Source organism: Peromyscus californicus, unplaced genomic scaffold (assembly GCF_007827085.1).
Source record: "Peromyscus californicus insignis strain IS unplaced genomic scaffold, ASM782708v3 Scaffold_3__1_contigs__length_106647218, whole genome shotgun sequence".
NCBI classification, from domain to species: domain Eukaryota; kingdom Metazoa; phylum Chordata; class Mammalia; order Rodentia; family Cricetidae; genus Peromyscus; species Peromyscus californicus.
Genome location: NW_026294551.1, coordinates 89,439,128 through 89,460,804, shown reverse-complemented (window position 1 = coordinate 89,460,804; position 21,677 = coordinate 89,439,128). Strand labels below are relative to the sequence as shown.

Below are 21,677 nucleotides of genomic sequence, written 5' to 3'. Positions count from 1 at the left end.
GTGCAACACCATGGCCAGGCCCAATTTTCTTATGATGAGCGAAGGTCCTTGAAAGGATCAGGTAAGAAACTCTGAGCTGTACAAGAATGGGAAGCACACACATACAAACCAAGACCTCAGCTGTGTCTCATGTAGGTAAACCTACTACACAGAACACTACGTTCCTGAGAGGGATGCCATTTTCACTCACAGGCACCTCATAATGAACTTCTATGACAAATGACCTTCCACCACCAACTTTATGTTTCATGGGGGTCATACCTGACCTTCTCTAACTGACTAGTTCACATGTCTTTTCCTCTGAATTCTCATGTTGAAACAAATGTCTTAAAGTCCAGATATGGTGGTGTACACTTGTAATTCCAGTATTCAAGAGGCAGAGACAGGACGATTGCTGGAACGTTAAGGCCAGCCTGGGATACACAGTGAGTTTCAGGCAAGTCAGGGCCACATAATAAGGGGGTGGAGGGCATCATTTCATAGGGCCTAAGATCGATAATTCACAGGCTCTCCAAACTGAAAAAATAATGACGATGAAAAGAACAAAAGTATTAAAAAAAAAAGACATCAGAAAGAAGAAATTATCAAAACAACCCATACTGAAAGACAAGTTTCTTCTTCAGTGAGAAAAGCTTCAGAGGGAAAAGCCTGCAATATTATGAGAGAACACTAACAACAAAGAACACATTCAAAGACATCCTAAAGGTAAGGTAGTAAGGTAGGCATGTGGCTCAGTAGTAGAGTGCCTACTTACCATGTATACAGCCCCAGATTCAATACCCAGCACCTTAAAGGAAAACAAGAAAGCCAAGTGTGGTAGCTGACACCTGTAATACCATCAGCACTCTGGAGGTGGAAGCAAGAGGATCTCTGTTGAGTTTGAGGCCAGCTTGGATCACACCTTGAGTCCCACACCTTGAGCTAATCTGGGCTACATAGCAAGACTTTCTGAAATAAAAGCCATCCTGGGAAAGAAGTCATAGTCACAGAATGGGTTACTAGTTTAGATCAACTCCAACATAAAAGCATAATGCACCAAACTTGAGAGACACGCCACCCAATTAAACCCTACTCAACTAGGCTCCACAAAGAATGTTTGTCAATTACACAAAGGAATATCCAATAATATCACACATACTACTAGCCCAACACCTAGCAGTATCACAACACTCAACCATACTGCAGCACCACAGCACTGAGCATAGCACACCATAATACAGCATCTCAGGAACACAGCATCCAGAACCATCCAAACTGCTGACACTGCCCAGAGAACTACAATACTGAACACCACACACACTACCACAAACCAAGGCAACACAGCACTTAGTACTACAGCACTCAGAACCACAAAATGCCTAAGAGTAACTCTTCCAGCTAGAGTTGGAACACAGAAGGCTTTGGGAAACAGGTCTTCAGGGAAAACTAGTTTATCACTTATGTATTACACTGTACAGTATACTTCAAATTGGTAAAGAGTGTAAGAAGATTCACAAAGAGGCTGGGAAAATGGCTCAGCAGTTAAGATTCTTCTTACAAAGTAAGAAGACTTTGTAAGTTCTTCTTACAAAGAACCAAGGTTCAATTCCCAGGACCCACGTGGCAATTAAAAACAGTCTATAACTCCAGTTCCAGGGGAATCTGATGGTCTTAGGCCTCCAAAAGTACTAGACACTCACAGATCATACGAGCATACATACATGCAGGTAAAACACCCATATACATTAAATTAAATTAAAAAATGGGGCAGGGAGGCTTGCTGGAAAGATGGCTTAGCAGTGAAGAGCTCTTACTGCTCTTGCAGAGGACTGGAGTCTATACCCAGTACCCATGTCAAGTGGATCAAAACCACCTCTAACTCTAGCTATAGAGATCTGAAATCTTAGACCTCCTTGGGGGTGTACACATATATACACACAATTTAAAATAAATAATAAATTTTTGAAATCTCAGGGCCTAGAGAAATGGTTAAGAGGTTAAAGCACTCTTCCAGAGACCCCAGGGTTACATTCCCAGCATTGACATGGCCTCTGTATGACATGGTACTAATATGATCTGTAACTCCAGTTCAGGGGGTCTAATGTCCTCTCTGGCCTCTGAAGGCACCAGGCATGTACATGGTGCACATACATACTTGTAGGCAAAACACCCATACACATAAAATAGTAATTTTTTTTAATGAAAAAAATTTAGGTGGTGGCACACACCTTTAATCCCAGCACTTGGGAGGCAGAGGCAGACAGATCTCTGTGAGTTCAAGGCCAGCCTGGTCTACAAATTGAGTTCCAGGACAGCCAGGGCTGTTACACAGAGAAACTCTGTTTCAAAAAACCAAAAACCAACCAACCAAACAACCTAAATAAATAAAAATCTAAGATCAAAGTTGCTTGTGCAGTCTCAGAAACAGTGGAGACCCACAGTGATTTGACCACTGAGGGGTGGAATTGCAAATGTAGAAGACTTCTTTCAGACTGACCATGAGGCGACCACAGAACACAGCTAACTCCAGTCTGAACAAAGGAAGTTCTTATGGGATTTCAAGCAACTGCAAGAGGACCCACCTGTTGGGGGTCAGTGGTGCTCTATCTAAAGTATCATTCAGTAGAGTGTAGTTATACTTGGAACAGAAGAAACACTCTGTGGCAACACTTTCTAAAGTAGTAATAGAACTTCTAAAGAATATCCAAATAGCCGGGCGGTGGTGGCCCACGCCTTTAATCCCAGCACTTGGGAGGCAGAGCCAGGCGGATCTCTGTGAGTTTGAGGCCAGCCTGGACTACCAAGTGAGTTCCAGGAAAGGCGCAAAGCTACACAGAGAAACCCTGTCTCGAAAAACCAAAAAAAAAAAAAAAAAGAATATCCAAATAAACAACTATCAGGTAGGGTTTTTGGTTTTTTGTTTTGTTGGTTTTTCGAGACAGGATTTCACTGTGTAGTCCTGGCTGTCTTGGAACTCACTCTGCAAACCAGGCTGCCTTGAACTCACAGAGACCTGCCTGCCTCAGCCTCCCCAGTGCTAGGAGTAAAGGTGTGTGCCACTACCACCCAGCAAAACTATTAGTTTTTGTTTTTTTTTTTTTCTATTAGGTTTTTTTTTTTTTTTTTTTTTTTTTTTGGTTTTTCGAGACAGGGTTTCTCTGTGTAGCTTTGCGCCTTTCCTGGAACTCACTTGGTAGCCCAGGCTGGCCTCGAACTCACAGAGATCCGCCTGGCTCTGCCTCCCGAGTGCTGGGATTAAAGGCGTGCGCCACCACCGCCCGGCCTCTATTAGGTTTTTTATCCAGAATGTTTTATTCAATTGTGTATACCCATGGTAGCATGTTTACATATTCTTCAGAATTGATGGATTCCAACATATAATACAACTTCTATCTTAATTTCAATTCAGTCTCTGATAGATGAATCAAATACAAACAGTGCAGCCAATAGCCAGACAGCACAGTTTTATCAAGAAAACAAGAACATGAGAAGAGTTTCAGCCACTGTTGAACAAAGTTGGACTGATTCATAATTAAACAAATGGTCTATTAATGTTATCATTGTTGTAAAATAGTTTATTTTCCAATAGAAAGGCTAGTAAATTTTAAGTGTCACAGGCTTGAAGGATTCTACAGAGAAATAAGAAAAACAATCCTTCAGTTTAGAACCTACAACAGCTTGTGTATCTTGATTAATGTACTGCTTTTTGCATGGTGTGAACTAAAGTTATTGCCACATAAATTTGTAATATATCCTGTTTGTATTTTTTTCTAAGAATATAATGTTGATGTATGTTGTTTTTATTTTATAAAATATGTATGGGTGTTCTGCCTGCATGTATGTTTGTGTACTACTTGAGAGCCTGGTACTTGTGGAGACCAGAAACGGGAGGTGGATACCCTGGGACTGGAGTTACAGAGGTTGTGAGCTACTATTCTAGTGATGAAAGAAACCAGGATCCTCTGTAAGAGTTGCCAGTGGTCTCAATCACTGAGTCATCTCTCCAGACTCATGTTAGACTGTTTATATACATTTTATAGGGGCTGGAGAAATGGCTTAACAATTAAAGAGTGACCCAAGCTCGGTTCCCAGCACCAACTTTAAATAGTTCACAACTGCCTATAACTCTAGCTCCAAAGGATCTGACACTCTCAGGCCTCAACAGGCACTGTACTCATGTATCATTCACTGACATAGACACATAGACACATAGACACACAGACACACAGACACACAGACACACACATACACACACACACACACACACACACACACACACACACACACACACACACAAATCTGTACTTTTTTCAAGTACTGAATGCCTTACTTTTAAATTATTTATTTAGAGACAGGTCTCACTATGTACACCAGACTGGCCTTAAATTCACAAAGATCCAACTGCCTCTGCTTCCCCAGGGCTGAGATTAAAGGCCTATACCACTCACTATCTTGGCAAGTAAATTCTTTAAATTTTTGTTTTGTTTTGTTTTGTTTTGAAACAGTTTCTCTGTAGACCAGGCTGGCCTCGAACTCAGAGCTCTACCTACTTCTGCCTAGAGTGCTGGGATTAAAGGCATGCACCACTACACCTGGCTAATGCTTTTAATTTTTAAATGTATAAAGGTACTTAAATTTTTTATACATAAATACTGTATTAATGCTGTTAAAATACATAAATAACTTCAAGCCAGGTGGTGGTGGTGGTGGTGGTGGTGGTGGTGGTGGTGGTGCATACCTTTAATCCTAGCACTTGGGAAGCAGAGTTAGGAGGATCTCTAAATTTGAGGTCAGTCTGAGCTACTTATCAAATTCCAGGACAGTCAAAACTAAATAAAGAACCTGTCTCAAAAAAGCTGAGCAGTGGTGGAGTACACCTTTAATCCCAGAACTCAAGAGGCAGAGGTAGGCTAATCTCTGAGTTCAAGACCAGCTTGATCCATAGAATGAGTTCCAGGACAGTCAGGGCTACACAGGGAAACCTTGTGTGTATTGGGGTTGGGGGAGGGGGGAGAGGGAGACACATGCGCTTAGATTATGTGATCACGCTGCATACAGATTACCTGACCAAGCTGCGCTGCGCACAGATTGCTGCTAGGGCGTAAGGCCCTGGAGTGACTACACATTTTGCCTGATTACTGACAGTGCAGGCATGGTCATGTGATTCCAGAAGTGGCTAAGAATAATAACAAATGTAATAAAATATAGGCTTTTTGTAACATTTATTTTCTTTTGTTGGTTTCTCTGTGTAGCCCTAACTGTCCTGGAACTCACTCTGTAGACCAGGCCGCCCTCGAACTCACAGAGATCTCCTGTCTCTGCCTCCCAGGTGCTGGATTAAAGGCGTGCGCCACCATCTGACTCTTTTTTTTTTTTTTTGGTTTGTTTATTTTTGCCTTTTTGAGACAGGGTCTCACTCTGTTGACCCACTGGTCTTGAACAGGAAGTAATACTCCTGCCTCAGCCTCCCAAGTGCTAGGATGGCATTAAAGTTACAAAGCACATGCCTATCTAATCAATAACTTTATTTTATTTCACGTATATGGGTATTTTGCCTGCATATATGCCTGAGCATCATGTGCATGCCTGGTGTTCACAGAGGCCAGAAGATGGCATCAGATCCCCTAGAACTGGGAGTTACAGATATTGTAAGCTGTGGGAGCTGGGAAATGATCCCAGGTCCTTTGGAAGAGGATCAATGCTCTCAACCACTAAGCCATCTCTCAGTCTTCTCAATATTTTTTTTTTCAATAATATACTTTCTGGACTGGGGACATGGCTCAAAAGTTAAAACATTTGTTCACAAAAGTGAGAAATGAAGTTCAGATCCCCAGAGCCCATGTAAATATGAAGTGTATATAACAGACTGCCTATAATCTCAGTGCCATACTGGCAAACTCTGGGTTCAACTGATAGATCGTGCCTCAGTGAATAAGGTTAAAAAGCACTTAAGACTCTCAATATCAATCTCAGGACTCTACATGCATGCAGACACATGCAAACATACATACACAAAAGGAAAAAAAACATTTTCTAATTATAAACACATATTGTTTCAAGAATATGAGAAATAGAGAAAGAATAAAGAAGACCATACAGCCAACACTACAAAAGAACATCCCTGGGGAAATAACCCTGATAAAAGACAGCAGAGGGAAACTTTGCACTCTATAGAGATGCATGAACATCTGTCTGAGAAAAGTAGGAGACTAGAGATGTATTAGTAACAATTTGGAGAAGATCAATACCCTCCTGAGAAAAAATAAAATAAAATAAATTTATATTATATACTATTTAAAAGAGCACAGAGCTCAGAGAGGTCCACTGTAGTCAGAGCTTCCCTGGCTGGCAGGGGATGAGAACAGCACCCACCCAGTCAGAGACATGCAGTATGAGCTGACCGCCACCCAACCAAACAAGAACGGCACTCATTTCTAGACTTACCAATGACTTATAGAATACTGGGATCTGGGTGTAGGGATGGGGAAGACTAGGGCTTCGACCCACGCACTAAACATCTGGTTAAATGGTAGGAAGTTATTCATGTTTAATGTCAGATAACTGCCTGCCTTACAGAAGTGACTGAAGAGACACCCTGAATGTTTCTGTAGATCACATACATTTTGATATGGCCACAAAGTGGAGTGTTCTTATTGGTGAGATACACTGTAGAAAACTGACAAGGGCACAGAGCCCTAGACTGGACAGGCTGAAGGAAGAACTGTCAGGATCAGATTAACTTGCTTCCCACCAACTCCTACAATTCAGCTACAACCAAGAGCTACAGTGTAAACTAATATATATGAAATCCAGATTGTAATAACATTGACAGATCCGCCGGGCGGTGATGGCGCACGCCTTTAATCCCAGCATTCAGGAGGCAGAGGCAGGCAGATCTCTGTGAGTTCGAGGCCAGCCTGGGCTACAGAGTGAGTTCCAGGACAGTCTCCAAAGCTACACAGAGAAACCCTGTCTCGAAAAACCAAAAAAGAAAAAAAAATTGACAGATCCATAGAGCACAGACCTAACTTTCTTCCTTTTCTTTCTTTCCTTCCTTTTCTTTTTTCTTCTCTTTTTCTTTTTCGAGACAGCGTTTCTCTGTGTAACAGCCCTGGCTATCCTGGAACTTGCTCTGTAGGACTAGGCTGGCCTTGAACTCAGAGATCCGCCTGCCTCTGCTTCCACTACACCAAGCCCAAATTTGAATCTTCATGACTGACTTGCACATTGACACAAAGGCAGAGTCACCAGGCATCTGATCTACAAGTACAGTTTAATTCCAGGAGAGACCATACTGATGCCACAATGAAATGTATACATGCCAGCAACCTGTGCCAAATACATAATAAACCTTGCTCTCTTCAACCTCTGCTGTGGGTAAGAGCCAAGCTAGCATGGTCCACACGGATGGCCTCCATAAGCGTTCAGTCCTGTGTTGTCTGTCAGTGCTTCCCTTTCACAAACCCACCAAAGCAGTACCAGGTACTAGCATCACAAGGCCTGGAAGCTCAGGACTGGAGTTGATCCCCAACTCTCTGTCTGACCTCTACCCATAGTACTTCATGGATGCCATGGAGTTCTGTCAGACTGTGGAGCTTTGCTTGACTAAAGCAGGGAAGGCCACCTCTTGACAGGCATGTACATGTACAGATAGTATGGTGGATACATTAGGGCTCATGGGAAGTCTCTGCAGCATTGGTAGAAGGGATGGTATATTTATGGCTCTGCCAGCTGGTAGTGGGGGTGCACACCTTCAATCCAAGTACTTCAGAGGCAGAGGCAGTTGGATCTCTGAGTTCAAGACCGGCCTGGTCTACAGAGCAAGTTCCAGGGCAGTCAGGGCAACATAGAGAAACTCTGTCTCAAAAGAAGAAGAAAAAAAAAAAAAAAAAAAAAGGAAGAAAGGAGGAGGAGGAGGAGGAGGAAGAAGAAGAAGAACAACAACAACAACAACAACTGCTTTGAAACAGGGAAACTGGGAAAACAAAACTTTGTCAGGAGGTTCCTGTGGTGATCCAGCAGGAGAGCAATGAGAAGGGCAAGTAGAGATGTGGATAAACACTATTCTACATAGAAAGAGGACCAGGGCCGCCACTGACTGATGTGGGCAGAGGAAGACCTAGTGTTAGAATCCTCCATGTGCCATCCTCCATCCTACCTTTGCAATCATGTGCGACCAGATGTGTCTACAGTATCTAACAGAAGCTTTGTTTAGGAGCCTAAATGCCCAAGGAGGGGCTGAAACCCACAGGTATCTGGTGGGAATCTCAGCACCTCCCACTCATTATCTATGGCTTCTCTATGACACCTCATTCTACAAGGCCTTATTTCATCACTCCATTTAACAGTACTGCAAATTCTCCACTGTCACACATAGTAGGAAGGTAATCAATTCCACAAAATATAGTTTGTGAGCTTATTAAGCTACGGTTTCTTTCTCTTTTTTCTTTTTTTGGTTTTTTGAGACAGGATATCTCTGTGTAGCCCTGACTGTCCTGGAACTTCATTTATAGACCAGGCTGGTCTCACATAATCCACTGGGACTAAAGGCATGTGCCACCACCACTCCCAGCTTCAGCTAAGGTTTCTAAATTCACCATGAACCTAACTCTTTTTTATTACTACTTTTTAAAATTTTTTTTAATCTTTTTGGTTTTTTTGAGACAGGGTTTCTCTGTGCAGCTTTTTGAGCCTATCCTGGAACTCGCTCTGTAGATCAGGTTGGCCTTGAACTCACAGAGATCCACCTGCCTGTGCCTCCCAAGTGGTAGGATTAAAGGCATGCACGACCACTGCCCGGCTTATTACTACATTTTTTTTATTTGTGGGGATGTGTTTTTATGTGTGTAGGTGAGTGTGTGCTATGACGTGTTTGCAGATGTGCTATGATGTGTTTTTATGTGTGTAGGTGAGTGTGTGCTATGACGTGTTTGCAGATGTCAGAGAACAACTCAAGGAAGTCATTCCTCTCCTTTCCCAGGGACTGAACTCAGATCCTCAGGCTCAGAGGCAGTCTCTTTTAACTACCAAGTCAACTTTCTAGCCCCAAACAAAACTAACTTTCTCTCTCCTTAAGACTCTCTTAAGCCAGACATGGTGGCCCACACCTTTTTTTTTTTTTTTTTTTTTTTTTTTTTTTGGTTTTTCGAGACAGGGTTTCTCTGCGTAGCTTTGCGCCTTTCCTGGGACTCACTTGGTAGCCCAGGCTGGCCTCGAACTCACAGAGATCCGCCTGGCTCTGCCTCCCGAGTTACTTCCAGAGCAGCTACGCTGTTACACAGAGAAACTCTGTCTCAAAAAAAAAAAAAAAAAAAAAGACAGGCTCTCTCTATGTAGACAAAGCTGGCCTTGAACTCAGAGATCCTTCTGCCTCTGCTGGGATTAAAAGTGTGAGCACATCAAAACAGCTCAAATGGAAAAGGTACTTCTTCTACTTACTAGCTCAGAAATAATTTTTACATTTTTCATTGGATATTCACAAACACAATAGTTCTTGAGTGCTGCTGAGATGATTCAGTGAGTCAAGGTGCTTACTGAACAAGCCTGACAATCTGGGTTCTATCCCTGGGATCCACATAAGGCTGGAAGGAAAGAATGAACTCCACAAAGTTGTCCTCTGACATACACATATACACACACAAATAATAACAGCATACAAAACTGAGGGGGAGAGAGAAGGGGTGGTTCAGCAGTTAGGAGAATACACTGTCAGCTGAGCGTGGTGACACAAACCTTTAATCCCAGCTCTCAGGAGGTAGAGGCAGATGGAGCTCTGTGAGTTTGAGGCCAGCCTGGTCTACAAAGTGAGTTCCAGGATCTGGGGTTGGAGAGATGGCTCACTGGTTAAGGGTACTGGATGCTCTTTCAGAGGACCCAGGTTTAATTCCCAGCACCCACACGGCAGCTACAACTGTCTGTAACTCTATCTAGTTCCAGGGGATCTGACACAAATTCACATAAAATAAAATTAATTATTAAAAAAAAAACTTTTTGGATCTGGATCAAATAGAGAAAGTGTACATCCCATGAGAACTTAAAACATCAGGGCTACTCATTAGCCTCCATGCCAGACATTTCTTAATAGCAACCCAGGAAGAAATATGGGATCCAAAAGGCCCAGGGAGCCACCCAGCCATTGAGAGTCTCCTCCTGATAATCCAAACATGTATACTAAGACTGTCTAGAAGGGTCTCCGGTTTTCTCATTCTGAGGTCATTGAATGAGAAATGAAAGTTCATAACAGTGGTGGTCCAATGCCCATAATCCCAGCACTCAGGAGGCAAAGGCAGGCCAGGCAGATCTTGTTTGAGGTCAGCCTGGTCTACAGAGTGAGTTCCAGGACAGCCAGGGCTACACCAAGAAACTCTGTCTGGGGGGAGGAGGGAGGAAGAGTTCACTACACAGACCCAGCTAGACATCTGGAAAATGGTAGGAAAAGCAACAGGCACTTGCTCTCCCCCTCAGCCCCATGCTCAAAGGCAACAGCAAGAGAATACAGGAGAGCTGCAAGGAGGCCAGACTAAAGTATGAACTGTCTTTTGTCACAAGCAGTCATGAAGAGATGTACCATAGGTCAAGTCAGTCTAAGACATCCTGTACCTGTGTCTTCAAACTCAGGCTCAGCAGTCTACACCTTCCTCTGAAACTAAGTAGATGTTCTTTCATAGCTTCTTGGCCTTTTGGCTAAGATCAAGTGAAATTAGATGTTCTCACTGGAGCTTCTAACTCTTTCTTTTTTTTTTTCCCCTGGAGCTAAGGACCGAACCCAGGGCCTTGCACTTGCTAAGCAAGTGCTCTACCACTGAGCTAAATCCCCAATCCTGCTTCTAACTCTCTCAAATCATGACCCAAAGTTAATCTTCAGAACTATGCATCTACTGGGCGCCTCCTCTTACAATTTCTTTTTCTTTCTTTTTTTGTTTTTGTTGTTGCTAACTTCTTAAGCCTTCACCAGAAAGAGACAAGGAACTGACAGGTCTAACAGCTCCTCAAGCAAACTCCAAGGGGGCTGGAGAGCAACGGCTGGTCGTCATCATGTCTAAAACATCTCGTGCTCTGAGTGGAGAGAGCTGTGTGGCAGGAACCCAGCCAAGCCACCACATTGCTCTTGCTGTGAATGGCATTCAAAGTCCACTCAATGTCAATGGTGGCAGCAACTGCCTGACCAGGAGTATACTACTGGGCTGGCCCCAGAAAGACATTAGGAAAAGATCCAGGAGACTATCTATGCACAGGGAAGGACACAGCTAGCAAGAATGGTAAGGGTAGCAAACATAAATGAAAGAGCATTTGGGAAGTTGAGGGTTAAAACCAGCAGCCAAATGGCAAGGCTGACTTCAGACCTGCTCATTAAGACCTGTCAGGAAACCCAAACCAGTATCAAATGACACTTGTGGGTCAGGCTCACCTACCAAACAAAGTAATACCCACAACTGCCAGTTAGTGTGTCAAAATCCCTGGGCCCGAGTGACAAACCATTCAGCAAATTGCCAGGATCCTAATTCGTACCTGTCAAGTCAAAACTATGAGGCTGTAGAGACGGTACATCAGGCTCACAACCACCTATAATTCTAGTTCTAGGAAATCCAATACCCTCTGAGGGCACCTTCCTACATGTGGTATACATTCATACACTTATGCCCACACACAAACACATAAAACAGTAAGTCTAAAAAATGAAAATCAACAACAACAAAGAACCCACTGTAGCTGTCAAGCCTCTGAGGAATAGACCAATGGGTAAAGGAGCTAGCTTGGCTGCCAAGGCTACCAATCTGAGTCCAATCCCCAGGACCCATGTGGTGGAAAGAGAGAAGAGACTCTTGCAAGCTGTCCTCTGACCTTCACATGTGCTACATGCACATGTACACACACACAAAGACATGTAAATGAAATGAGACAACAAACAAACAAACTGTTAAGTGGGTATGGAGACACATCCTATAATCTCAGTACTTGGAAGGCTTAGATAGGATTACTGAGTTCAAGATCACTTGGCTAAAAGTAAGATGGCGGGGGGAGGGCTTGAGAGATGGCAAGAGGCTCAAGAGATGGCTCATCATTAAGAGCACTGACTGCCTTCTAGAGGACCCAGGTTTAATTTCCAGCACCCACATGGCAGCGCATAACTGTCTGTAACTCAAGTTCCAGGGGACCCAACACCCTCACAAAGATATACATGCAGGCAAAACACCAATGCATATAAAATAAAATAAATTAAAAAAGAGTAAGACCCTGTCTCAAAAAGAAAAAAGGGATACAGTGTGATGACACACACCTTTAATCCCAGCACCGGGGAAGCAGGTGGATCTCTGTGAGTTCGAGGCCAACCTGGTCTACACAGTGAGTTCCAGGTTGGCCAGGTATATAAGGTGAGACCCTGTGAAAGAAAAGGAGAAGGGAGGGAGAAGAAAAGAGAAAGGAGACTAGGAAGATGACTCCAGGGTTAAGAGCCCATGCTGCTCTTGTGGAAGACTGAAGTTCAGTTCCCAACACCCAAGTAAGGTAGCCCACAAAACGTCCTGTAACTCCATCTCTAGAGTATCCAACCCCCTCTTTGTAGGCACTGCACCACCCTACACACACACACACACACACACACACACACACACACACACACACACACACACATAAATCTCAAAATGTTTTTTTTTTTGGTTTTTTCGAGACAGGGTTTCTCTGTGTAGCTCTGCGCCTTTTCCTGGAACTCACTTGGTAGCCCAGGCTGGCCTCGAACTCACAGAGATCCGCCTGGCTCTGCCTCCTGAGTGCTGGGATTAAAGGTGTGCGCCACCACTGCCCGGCCAAATCTCAAAATTTTTAAACATCAACGCAAACAAATAACAAGAGAGAAAGAGGCCAGGTATGGTAGCACATACCTGAAATCTCAAGATTTGGAAGGTGGAGACAGGAGAGAAAGAAGTTCAAGACCACCTTGGCTACATAGCAAGTTCTAGGCCAGCCTAGGCTACATGAGACCTTGTCTTCAATGAAACAAAAACAGACTGGGTGGTGCACGCCTTTAATCCCAGCACTTGGGAGGCAGAGGCAAGTGGATCTCTAAGTTTGAGACCAGCCTGGTCTACAAAGTGAGTTCCAGGACAGCCAGAGCTACACAGAGAAACCTTGTCTTTTTTTTTTTTTTTTTTTTGGAGTTGAGGATCGAACCCAGGGCCTTGCACTTGCTAGGCAAGAGCTCTACCACTGAGCTAAATCCCCAACCCCGAGAAACTTTGTCTTAAAAAAAAAAAAAAAGACAAAACCAATAAAAATAATGGGTATTGCCAGGTGGTGGTGGTGGTGGTGGTGGTGGTGGTGCAGCACACCTTTAATCCCAGCACTCAGGATGCAAAAGCAGGCAGCTTTCTGAGTTGGAGGCCAACCTGGTCTGCAGAGCATGGATTTCCAGGACAGCCAGGGCTACACAGAGACACCCTGTCTAAAAAACCAAAAGAAAAAAAAATTAAGCTAAGAATGTATGTAGCTCAGTGGCAGATCACCACCCTAACATGCCCAATTCCTCAGGGCACTGGGAAGGGAGAGAGGGAGATGAACCAATCTAAATTAGGTCCAAAGTTCACACACAACAGGCAATAAAAAGAAAGGTCTTCTCCAAGAATCAACAGAGGGGCTGGGCCTGGTGGCCCAAACCTGTAATCCCAGCTGTTTAGGAGACTAAATTCAAGGTCCGTCTGAGCAACTCTGTGACACCGTCTTAAATTTATTCTAGCCTTTTTTTTTTTTTGGTATTTTTCAAGACAGGGATTCTCTATGTAGTTTTGGTGCCTGTCCTGGATCTCGCTCTGTAGAGCAGGCTGGCCTCGAACTCACAGAGCTCCGCCTGCCTCTGTGTCCTGAGTGCTGGGATTAAAAGTATGCACAACTACCGCCCGGCTTATTCTAGCCTTTAAAAAGACGTTTTTATTATTATTGAGAAGGTGGGTGTGTCTATATAGCATGTGTGTAGGGGTCGTCAAAGGACAACTTCTGCTCTCAGTTCTCTCCTTCCAGCTTTACATAGGTCCCAGGGATCAAACTCAGGTGCCAGGATGTGTGGCAAGTGCCTTTACCCACTGAACCATCTTGCTGTACTCCATCTCAAAATAAAAAAAAAAAAAAGAGGTCTGAGTAAGCTCAGTGGTTTAGGTTCAATCTCCACTACAAAGGGGTAAATTAGAAAGAAAAAAATGAGAAGAAACAAAGCCAATGCCAAAAGTGTTCTTTGACATCTAAGCCCAAGCCAAAGAAGTGTTCTGGGACACTTAGGCCCAATGGCTCACAGTGCCTGCATGAGTATAATAAACTCAAAACTCAAAATCCAATCAAGAATAGTGTTGTCTTCTTGGTTTTAGCTGAGAGCATCATGCCTTCTCAATTTTCAAAGAATCAAGCCTCAAATCATCTGTATGAAAATCACTATGCACATGCTCTGACAACAGAGGACAGGAATGGCAAATCTTGTCAAGGCAGAATGGCCACCAACAAAAGCACAGCAGAGCACCAAATCAGAGACACAAAGCAAGGAGCCCAGTGACTCAAGTCTGTTGGTATCATGCTATACTACATACATCTGGCCCTTTGCATCTCATTAATGTGCCATCCAAGTTAAGTTATCACCTGGGAAGATTTAGTTCCAGGGCATCCTTCCCTAGTGAAAACTTGCTAGTCATCTATTCAACTTTTCTTTTCCTAATTCCCATCAGCCCAATTTTCCTTTGGAGGACTCCTCTCCCTCCACTGGGGAATAGCCATGCTGTCTAGGTAGAGTGCCCCATTTTGCTTACAAGATGGCCTTACTTGGCTTAAGCCCAACAGTACATCATCAGGCTCTAAGCCAGTGGTTCTAAACCTTCCTAACGCTGCAACCCTTTACTACAGTTCCTGGTTACGGTAAACCCTAACCATAGGATTATTTTCATTGCTACTTTATAACTGTAATTTTGCTAGTGTTATGTGATCCCTGTGAAAGGATCATTTGACAACACCCAAGAAGTCATGACCCACAGGTTGAGAACCACTGCTCTAAGTATTCAGGTACCAGCAGGACATAGCAGCACCAATGTTCCCCACTATGAGCCAGTGGCTATAATAGCCTTCCTTCACTGCTGTGGGAAAGACTAGTAAACAAGAGTAGTTAGAACACAAGTTCACAAAGGCAACAACCTCCGTCACAAGGGATCCAACCAAGTGAGTTGTCAAGAAAGCAGGTTCACTGAACTATAAAGAAAAGTGCTAGCCAGGTGTGGCAGCACATGCTTTTAGTACCAGCACTCAGGAGGCAGAAGCAGGAAGATCTCTGAGAGTTTGAGGGCAACCTGGTCCGCAGAGTTCTAAATTTGCCAGGGCTACATAGTGAGACCCTTTCTAAAGAAAGAAAAGAAAAGAGAAGAGAAAAGAAAGGAAAGAGAGACAGAGGGGAGAGAGACAAAGAGGGAGAGGGAGGGATGGAGGGAAGGAAGGAAGGAAGGAAGGAAGGAAGGAGAGTGTTGAATTTCCATTCAAAGCACATGAAACAGTAGTCAATTCAGTCAAAATTTAATCCCAATGGACTGGATTTTCTTATTCCCAGCCTGGTGCTTCCTAACTACAGCTCCCTGCATGACAAGTAGAATGTGTCCAATTTACAATGTTGGAGGGAAGTAATTTATTGATAAGCACTTGCCTCTAATGCATGAGGCCTTGAATTAGATCATTAACACTGCAAACAAAAAACATGAACAAATACTACAGGCAACAAAAAAACATGTTAGAAACGAGGTATGGTGGAGCTTGCCAGTAATCTCAGCACTTAAAAGGTGGAAGATAAATAATTCAAAGTTATCATCTGAAGACTATAAGAGATCTTGTCTCAAAAAATAAATCAAGTGCTAAGAATGTAGTTCAGTTGGTCAAATGTCTTGTCAATACCCATAGTTTTGGGTTCAGTCTTCATCACTACACAAACTGTTAGTGCATGCCTGTAATCTCACAATTCTAGAGTGGAGGCAGAAGGACAGGAAAGGAAGTTCAAGTCATTCTCAGCTACACAGGGAATTTAGGTCAACCTGGGATGCATGAGACCCTGTCTCCAAAAAAAAAAAAATCAAAAAACACCACCCTTTAAAATCCTGCTAAATAGCTGGGCTGTGGTGGTAACACACCGCCTTTAATCCCACCATTCGGGAGGCAGATGGATCTCCGAGTTCAAAGTCAGGCTAGGCTGGTCTACAAAACAAGTTCCAGGACAGCCAGGGATACACAGAGAAACCTTGACTCGAAAAACAAACAAACAAAAAAGAAATCTTGCTAAGTAAATAGCACGTGGTTAATGACAATGAATAAAATACAGTCCAACAGTCTACTTTGAACTGTGTCACTTAACTTAAAGAAGAGTTAGTTCTGTAGCTTTCTAAGTGACCATTTTTGATTTCTCCCTCTGTAGACTGGCCTGCCTCTACTTCCCAAGAGAGCTGGGATTAAAAGGTCTGTACTACCACACCTGACTACTGTGCTTTTCTTTTTTTTTTTTTTTTTTTTAATTATAATTTTTTCATTTTTTTTTTATTTATTTATTATGTGTACAGTGTTCTGTCTGCACGTACCCCTGCAGGCCAGAAGAGGGCACGAGATCTCATTACAGATGGTTGTGAGCCACCATGTGGTTGCTGGGAATTGAACTCAGGACCTTTGGAAGAGCAAGCAGTGCTCTTAACCTCTGAGCCATCTCTCCAGCCTGTTTTTTTTTTTTTTTTTTTTTTTTTTTTTTTTTTTTTTTAACTTTTTCAGGGGAGGGAAGAGGAGTGTGTTTCAAGACAGGGTTTCTCTGTCCTGGAACTCACTCTGTGAACCAGGCTGGATTCCAACTCAGGGATTCACCAGCCTTTGCCTCCTGAGTGCTGGGATCAAAGGCGTGCACCACCACAACCCAGCTATACCTATAATTTTTACTGTTTCTTGTTTTTGTCTTTTTTTTTTTTTTTTTTTTGGTTTTTCGAGACAGGGTTTCTCTGTGTAGCTTTGCGCCTTTCCTGGAACTCGCTTTGGAGACCAGGCTGGCCTCGAACTCACAGAGATCCGCCTGCCTCTGCCTCCCAAGTGCTGGGATTAAAGGCGTGCGCCACCACCGCCAGGCTGTTTTTGTCTTTTTTAAGACAAGGTCTCTCATGTAGCTTTTCTTTATAGTTCAATGAACCTGTTTTCTTGACAACCCACTTCACTGGATCCCTGAGCCACCATGAACGGCTCTAAGTCAGAGTTCTAAACACTAACCATCTCAGCACCTGGGAAAGGTTTTCATGTTGAAATTAATGGTAAGTCTCTAGTCATCAGCTCTAGGGAAATAAGCAGGAAACACAATTCTGACAACAAGTAAAACAAGCTCTGATGCAGCCAAACGACCTCCTCTAATCACGATACTGAATTTTTTTTTTTTTTTTTTTTGGTTTTTCGAGACAGGGTTTCTCTGTGTAGCTTTGTGCCTTTCCTGGATCTCGCTCTGTAGACCAGGCTGGCCTCGAACTCACAGAGATCTGCCTGCCTCTGCCTCCCAAGTGCTGGTATTAAAGGCGTGCGCCACCACCACCTGGTAAGATACCGAATTTTAAAAAATGGTAAAACTTGGGCTGGCGAGACAGGTTAGCAGGTAAAGGAGGTTGTCACCAAGCCTTATGACTGAGTTTTCAACCCCTAGATCCCACAAGAAGAGAAGCGACTCCTGCAAGTAGTTCTCTTACCATATATGCACACACATGCCACATGTGAGCCTGAGGGTAGTGCTCCCCACCCCACCACACTTGAGGCACGTGTGTACACACACACACACACACACACACACACACACACACACACACACACGAATAAATGTAAAAAGAAAAATTAAACAGAAAGGTGAAGAAACATGTTTCAACGCTACGGTCACTTGAGGCCCTGTTGCTGCTCCTCAAGTGCACCCTTGGGCTGATGTTCGCTGACCACACCACAAAGGGAAACGTCCAATTCTGGAGCTCTAAGCAGACATCACAAGCTTCTGAACCCTCCAACAACTGACTACACAGAAACTTTCCCACTATGATGTCATCCTTCAGGAAGAGTCCAAAAGACTGATTAAAACAGCAAGGTGGGAGAGTGGGATTTGGAGAGATGGGTTAGCAGTTAAGAGCACTTGTTGCTCTCCTAGAGGGCCTGGGTTTGAATCCCAGTACCCACATCCTGGCTTGCAAGTGTCTGTTAACACCAGTCTCAAGGGATCTGAAGCCCTCTTCTGACTTCTGTGGGCACCAGGGCACCAGGCACACATATGGTATACATACATAGATATAACACTCATACACATAAAATAAAATAAAAAAGTTCAAAGTTAAAAATAAAGCAATTAGAATTTCCTATGCATTTGAATGTATTCCCCTTCCATTATTAAGGGTTAGGGTCCCTATCTTCGATCAGGTCCTTCTTCTATGCAACAAGACATGAATTTTGTGCTCAAGGGCAAAGTTTGAACAGTATGACTTCTAAGAATCTCCATGCTTCCAATAACTCACCAAGCCCTATGCTTAGCAGTACATGCGTTACTAAGGAGAGAACTAAAGGAGGGTTTCCGGCATGCTCTGCAGGAACTCTGATAAGCCTCCACACCTTTTCATTTGGAGTCTTTACAAGTTGCCCAGACTGACATACAATTTTTGATCCTCCTGCCTCAGCTTCCCAGGTAGGTGAGATTACACCTAGCAAGTCTTGTTCACTGCATTTTCAACTCTGCAAATATAAAAAGGTTTCTAATGACAGGTATGAAGGCATCTAAGTAGGAAATAGAACCGTAATTCAACAACAGCAGCAGTAGAAATTTCAGCTGGGGTTGAAAACAAGGCCACCTGTTACCACCTTTCCCTTGCTCCTTTGCCAGGTCTCCGAGGTGTGTATAGAAAATGGACACCTTGTGCCAAACTCACCTGAGCTCTCTGCCTTCGCTGTACCGTCTACTTGAGGGGGCCCTCGGGGCAGCAGTCTCCAATAGCAGCTTCTGGGTGAGCCTGCTGGGGGGGACAGAGTCTCGGCCATCATCCTCATCTGCATCTTGGTCACATTTCCATTCTTCATCTTCATTCAAAGTGGGTAAATATCCAGACATGCCCTTCCCTGTCCCAGACCCTGAGCTCTGGTCACTGCAAACCTTCGGACTCTCTGAGCCTGTCCTTGTGTATTCCAAATAAATGTCAGACTTAAGGAAGGAAGGGTAGGTATTCTCTTCCATGGTGGACTGGATTTCTGTCTGTGCCTGGTCAAACATGGCAGGATCGATCTGCTGCTTCATAACACAGTCCTTTATGAAGCTCTTAGTGGCTGGCTTAGTTTGTCTGGACACAATACCATTGCTATCCAGGATGTACTTTCGGTAGATGGCTCTTGCCAGCTTCAGCCTCTTCTCCTCATTTGAGTCACAGGGCTCAAGCTTCCTGAAGCCACTGCAGGCAAACCAGAAGTCCAGCAGGTCAGCACAGCCCTCCTGCTTCAGGAAGGTCCTGAACAGGCTGATCCCATCTTGGTCATCCAGTAAGGAATGCAGTGACTCAGCCCACCTCAAGTATGGTGGGGTGGGGGAGGCACTGCCCTCAGGCTCATATCCCAGATCCAGATCTGAACGTCTTGGGGTAGCTGTCGAGGTCTCACTTTTAGTGCTGGCACCTTTCCCAGAGCAGTAATTGTGGTTGACAGGCCTTGAATCAGTAGATACCAGTTCTCCCTCTTCTCCAGGCACTGGGGGCCGGGGGGCATCTTCGGTGAAACTTGTTCCGAGGTCCAAGGGGAAACCCTGCTCCTGGACATTCATTTTGGGACTCTGCGTCAGTGAACAATGAGCGCTGCACCCTAATACCTCAGTACTTAGAGCTCCCAAGGGAATCAATCTGTCCTGTTGAAACCATTAAGAGGACAAGGATTAGGAAAGGTGGTCCATGGAAACACCAGAGGTTCTCTTGAGATGTGCAGTGATGCCCTCCCACTCCCACTTGGAGCAGAGACTCAGTGCAGACTTCCAGTAGAGACATATTTTGGCCAGAAGTTTTGCTCTATCATTAAGACAATTTCTGGAAATTTTTACAAGAATGCCTCTCACACTAAGTGAAAGCCTGAATCATGGAGGGCCTCTCTCCTTCAAGGGATGTCTTCAGTGGTCAGGCCTAAAGATCACCCATCCTGGCTAAAGAAATGACTGTCCGACGGACAGGAAAGCTGGAAGAAGGAAAGGTGTCTCTGTTCCCATTTGCCAGCATCGGTGAGCTGGTCTCTCACACATGAAGATAATTATCTCAACTCGCCCTAGTGAGACTCAGAAACAAAGAGGCACAACACTATAGATCCTCAGGTGGATGGGCATATTCAAGTGTAACAGTCTCTGTATTACCTGTCTGCTCTATCACTTCTCATACCTGACATACCTCATAACATGAACAACCACATAGCAAGATGTCCTTCCAGCTCTCAACAGCTAAGAGATCAACTGATGGGCAACCTTCCACACCATGGACCAGTGATGGAAAGACACAGTCCACATGCAGAGGCATCTGTGCATCAACACAGACAACCTCAGAGATCCAGAAAGGTGTGCTTAGCTGCTAATTTCTCTCTTAGAAGGAGATTCCCTTACTGATAGCAAATGGTGACTAGGAACTTAGGCAGAAAAGGTACAGAAAAAAAAGTGAATTACAAATACTTTAGCTTTTTAGCTAAAGAAGCTTACAGGAAATATGGTTTAGCTCCACCAGATGAAAACCATACCACCTACACTCTTAGAGATTAGGGAACTACAGTTTTTGTTGCTGTGTATGATGTGCAAAAGGAACCAAACCAGTTCATATTTGGATAGGAACCTCTGCTATGATCTTTGGTCCTTTCTGTTACATCCCATGGGAACCTAGAGAGCCCCTGAGCTCTAGCAATGCCTCTCAACCTATTCAAAGGAGAAAGCAACACAGCCTGCCTTGTCCCAAATGGACCCACTAAAAGAGAGCTGGAGAGAGGAAGATGACAGAGTCGGATGTCTAGAACACTAAACAAGCCACAGGGCACAAAATAAATCCTTAAAACAAAAGCCAGCATGGAGGTTCATGCCTGTAATCCCAGCACTCAGGAAGCTGAGGCAGAAGGATCATCCGGAGTCAAAGCTAGCCTAGGTTAAAAAATGAGAACCTGTCTCAATAAATAAATAAAGCCAGTGTACTGACACAGATCCGTAATCCCAGCACTTGAAGGTGAGGAAGAGTTCAAGACCTTCATCAAGAATTCAAGGTCATGAGCTGGGGATGCAGCTCAGATGGTAGAGTGTTGCCTTAGCAAGATTAAGGCCTGGGTTCCATCCTCAGATCCCCAATACTGCATAAAACTGAGAGTGGTAGTGCACACCTTTGACCCAAGGGAGAGGCAGGAGATCAGGAATTCAAAGTTATTCTTGGCTACGTAAGAGTTGGAGACCAGTCTGGGCTACAAGAGACCCTGTCACAAAACAAAAACAGCACAATTTACATCTACAACCAAAAATAAGGGAGTGGCTCTCCCTGGTCACCACTCCACAGTGCTTCCCTGGCTTCCATGAAATCCATCCCATGCTCATTCTCACACAATACACACTTTACCTGCTAACAATGCTGATGGCTAGATTACTAATGGCTAGAAGGAAGAGGCATGTACAAATAAAAGGTGGGTCACAATTATGACATTTCTGCAACTAA

The 21,677-nt window shown here is 43.9% G+C and overlaps 1 protein-coding gene across 3 annotated transcripts in view; it reads right to left on the bottom strand.

The window, feature by feature from the left end:
- The window catches only part of Axin1 (axin 1), a 68,289-nt gene that overhangs the window by 34,616 nt on the left and 11,996 nt on the right, over window positions 1–21,677 (bottom strand). For all 3 annotated transcript variants that reach the window (XM_052758835.1, XM_052758837.1, XM_052758838.1), the window contains exon 2: window positions 18,903–19,861. In XM_052758835.1, coding sequence (XP_052614795.1) covers window positions 18,903–19,780 — 878 coding nt within the window. In that variant the 5' untranslated portion in view covers window positions 19,781–19,861. The remainder of the gene's footprint in view (window positions 1–18,902; window positions 19,862–21,677) is intronic.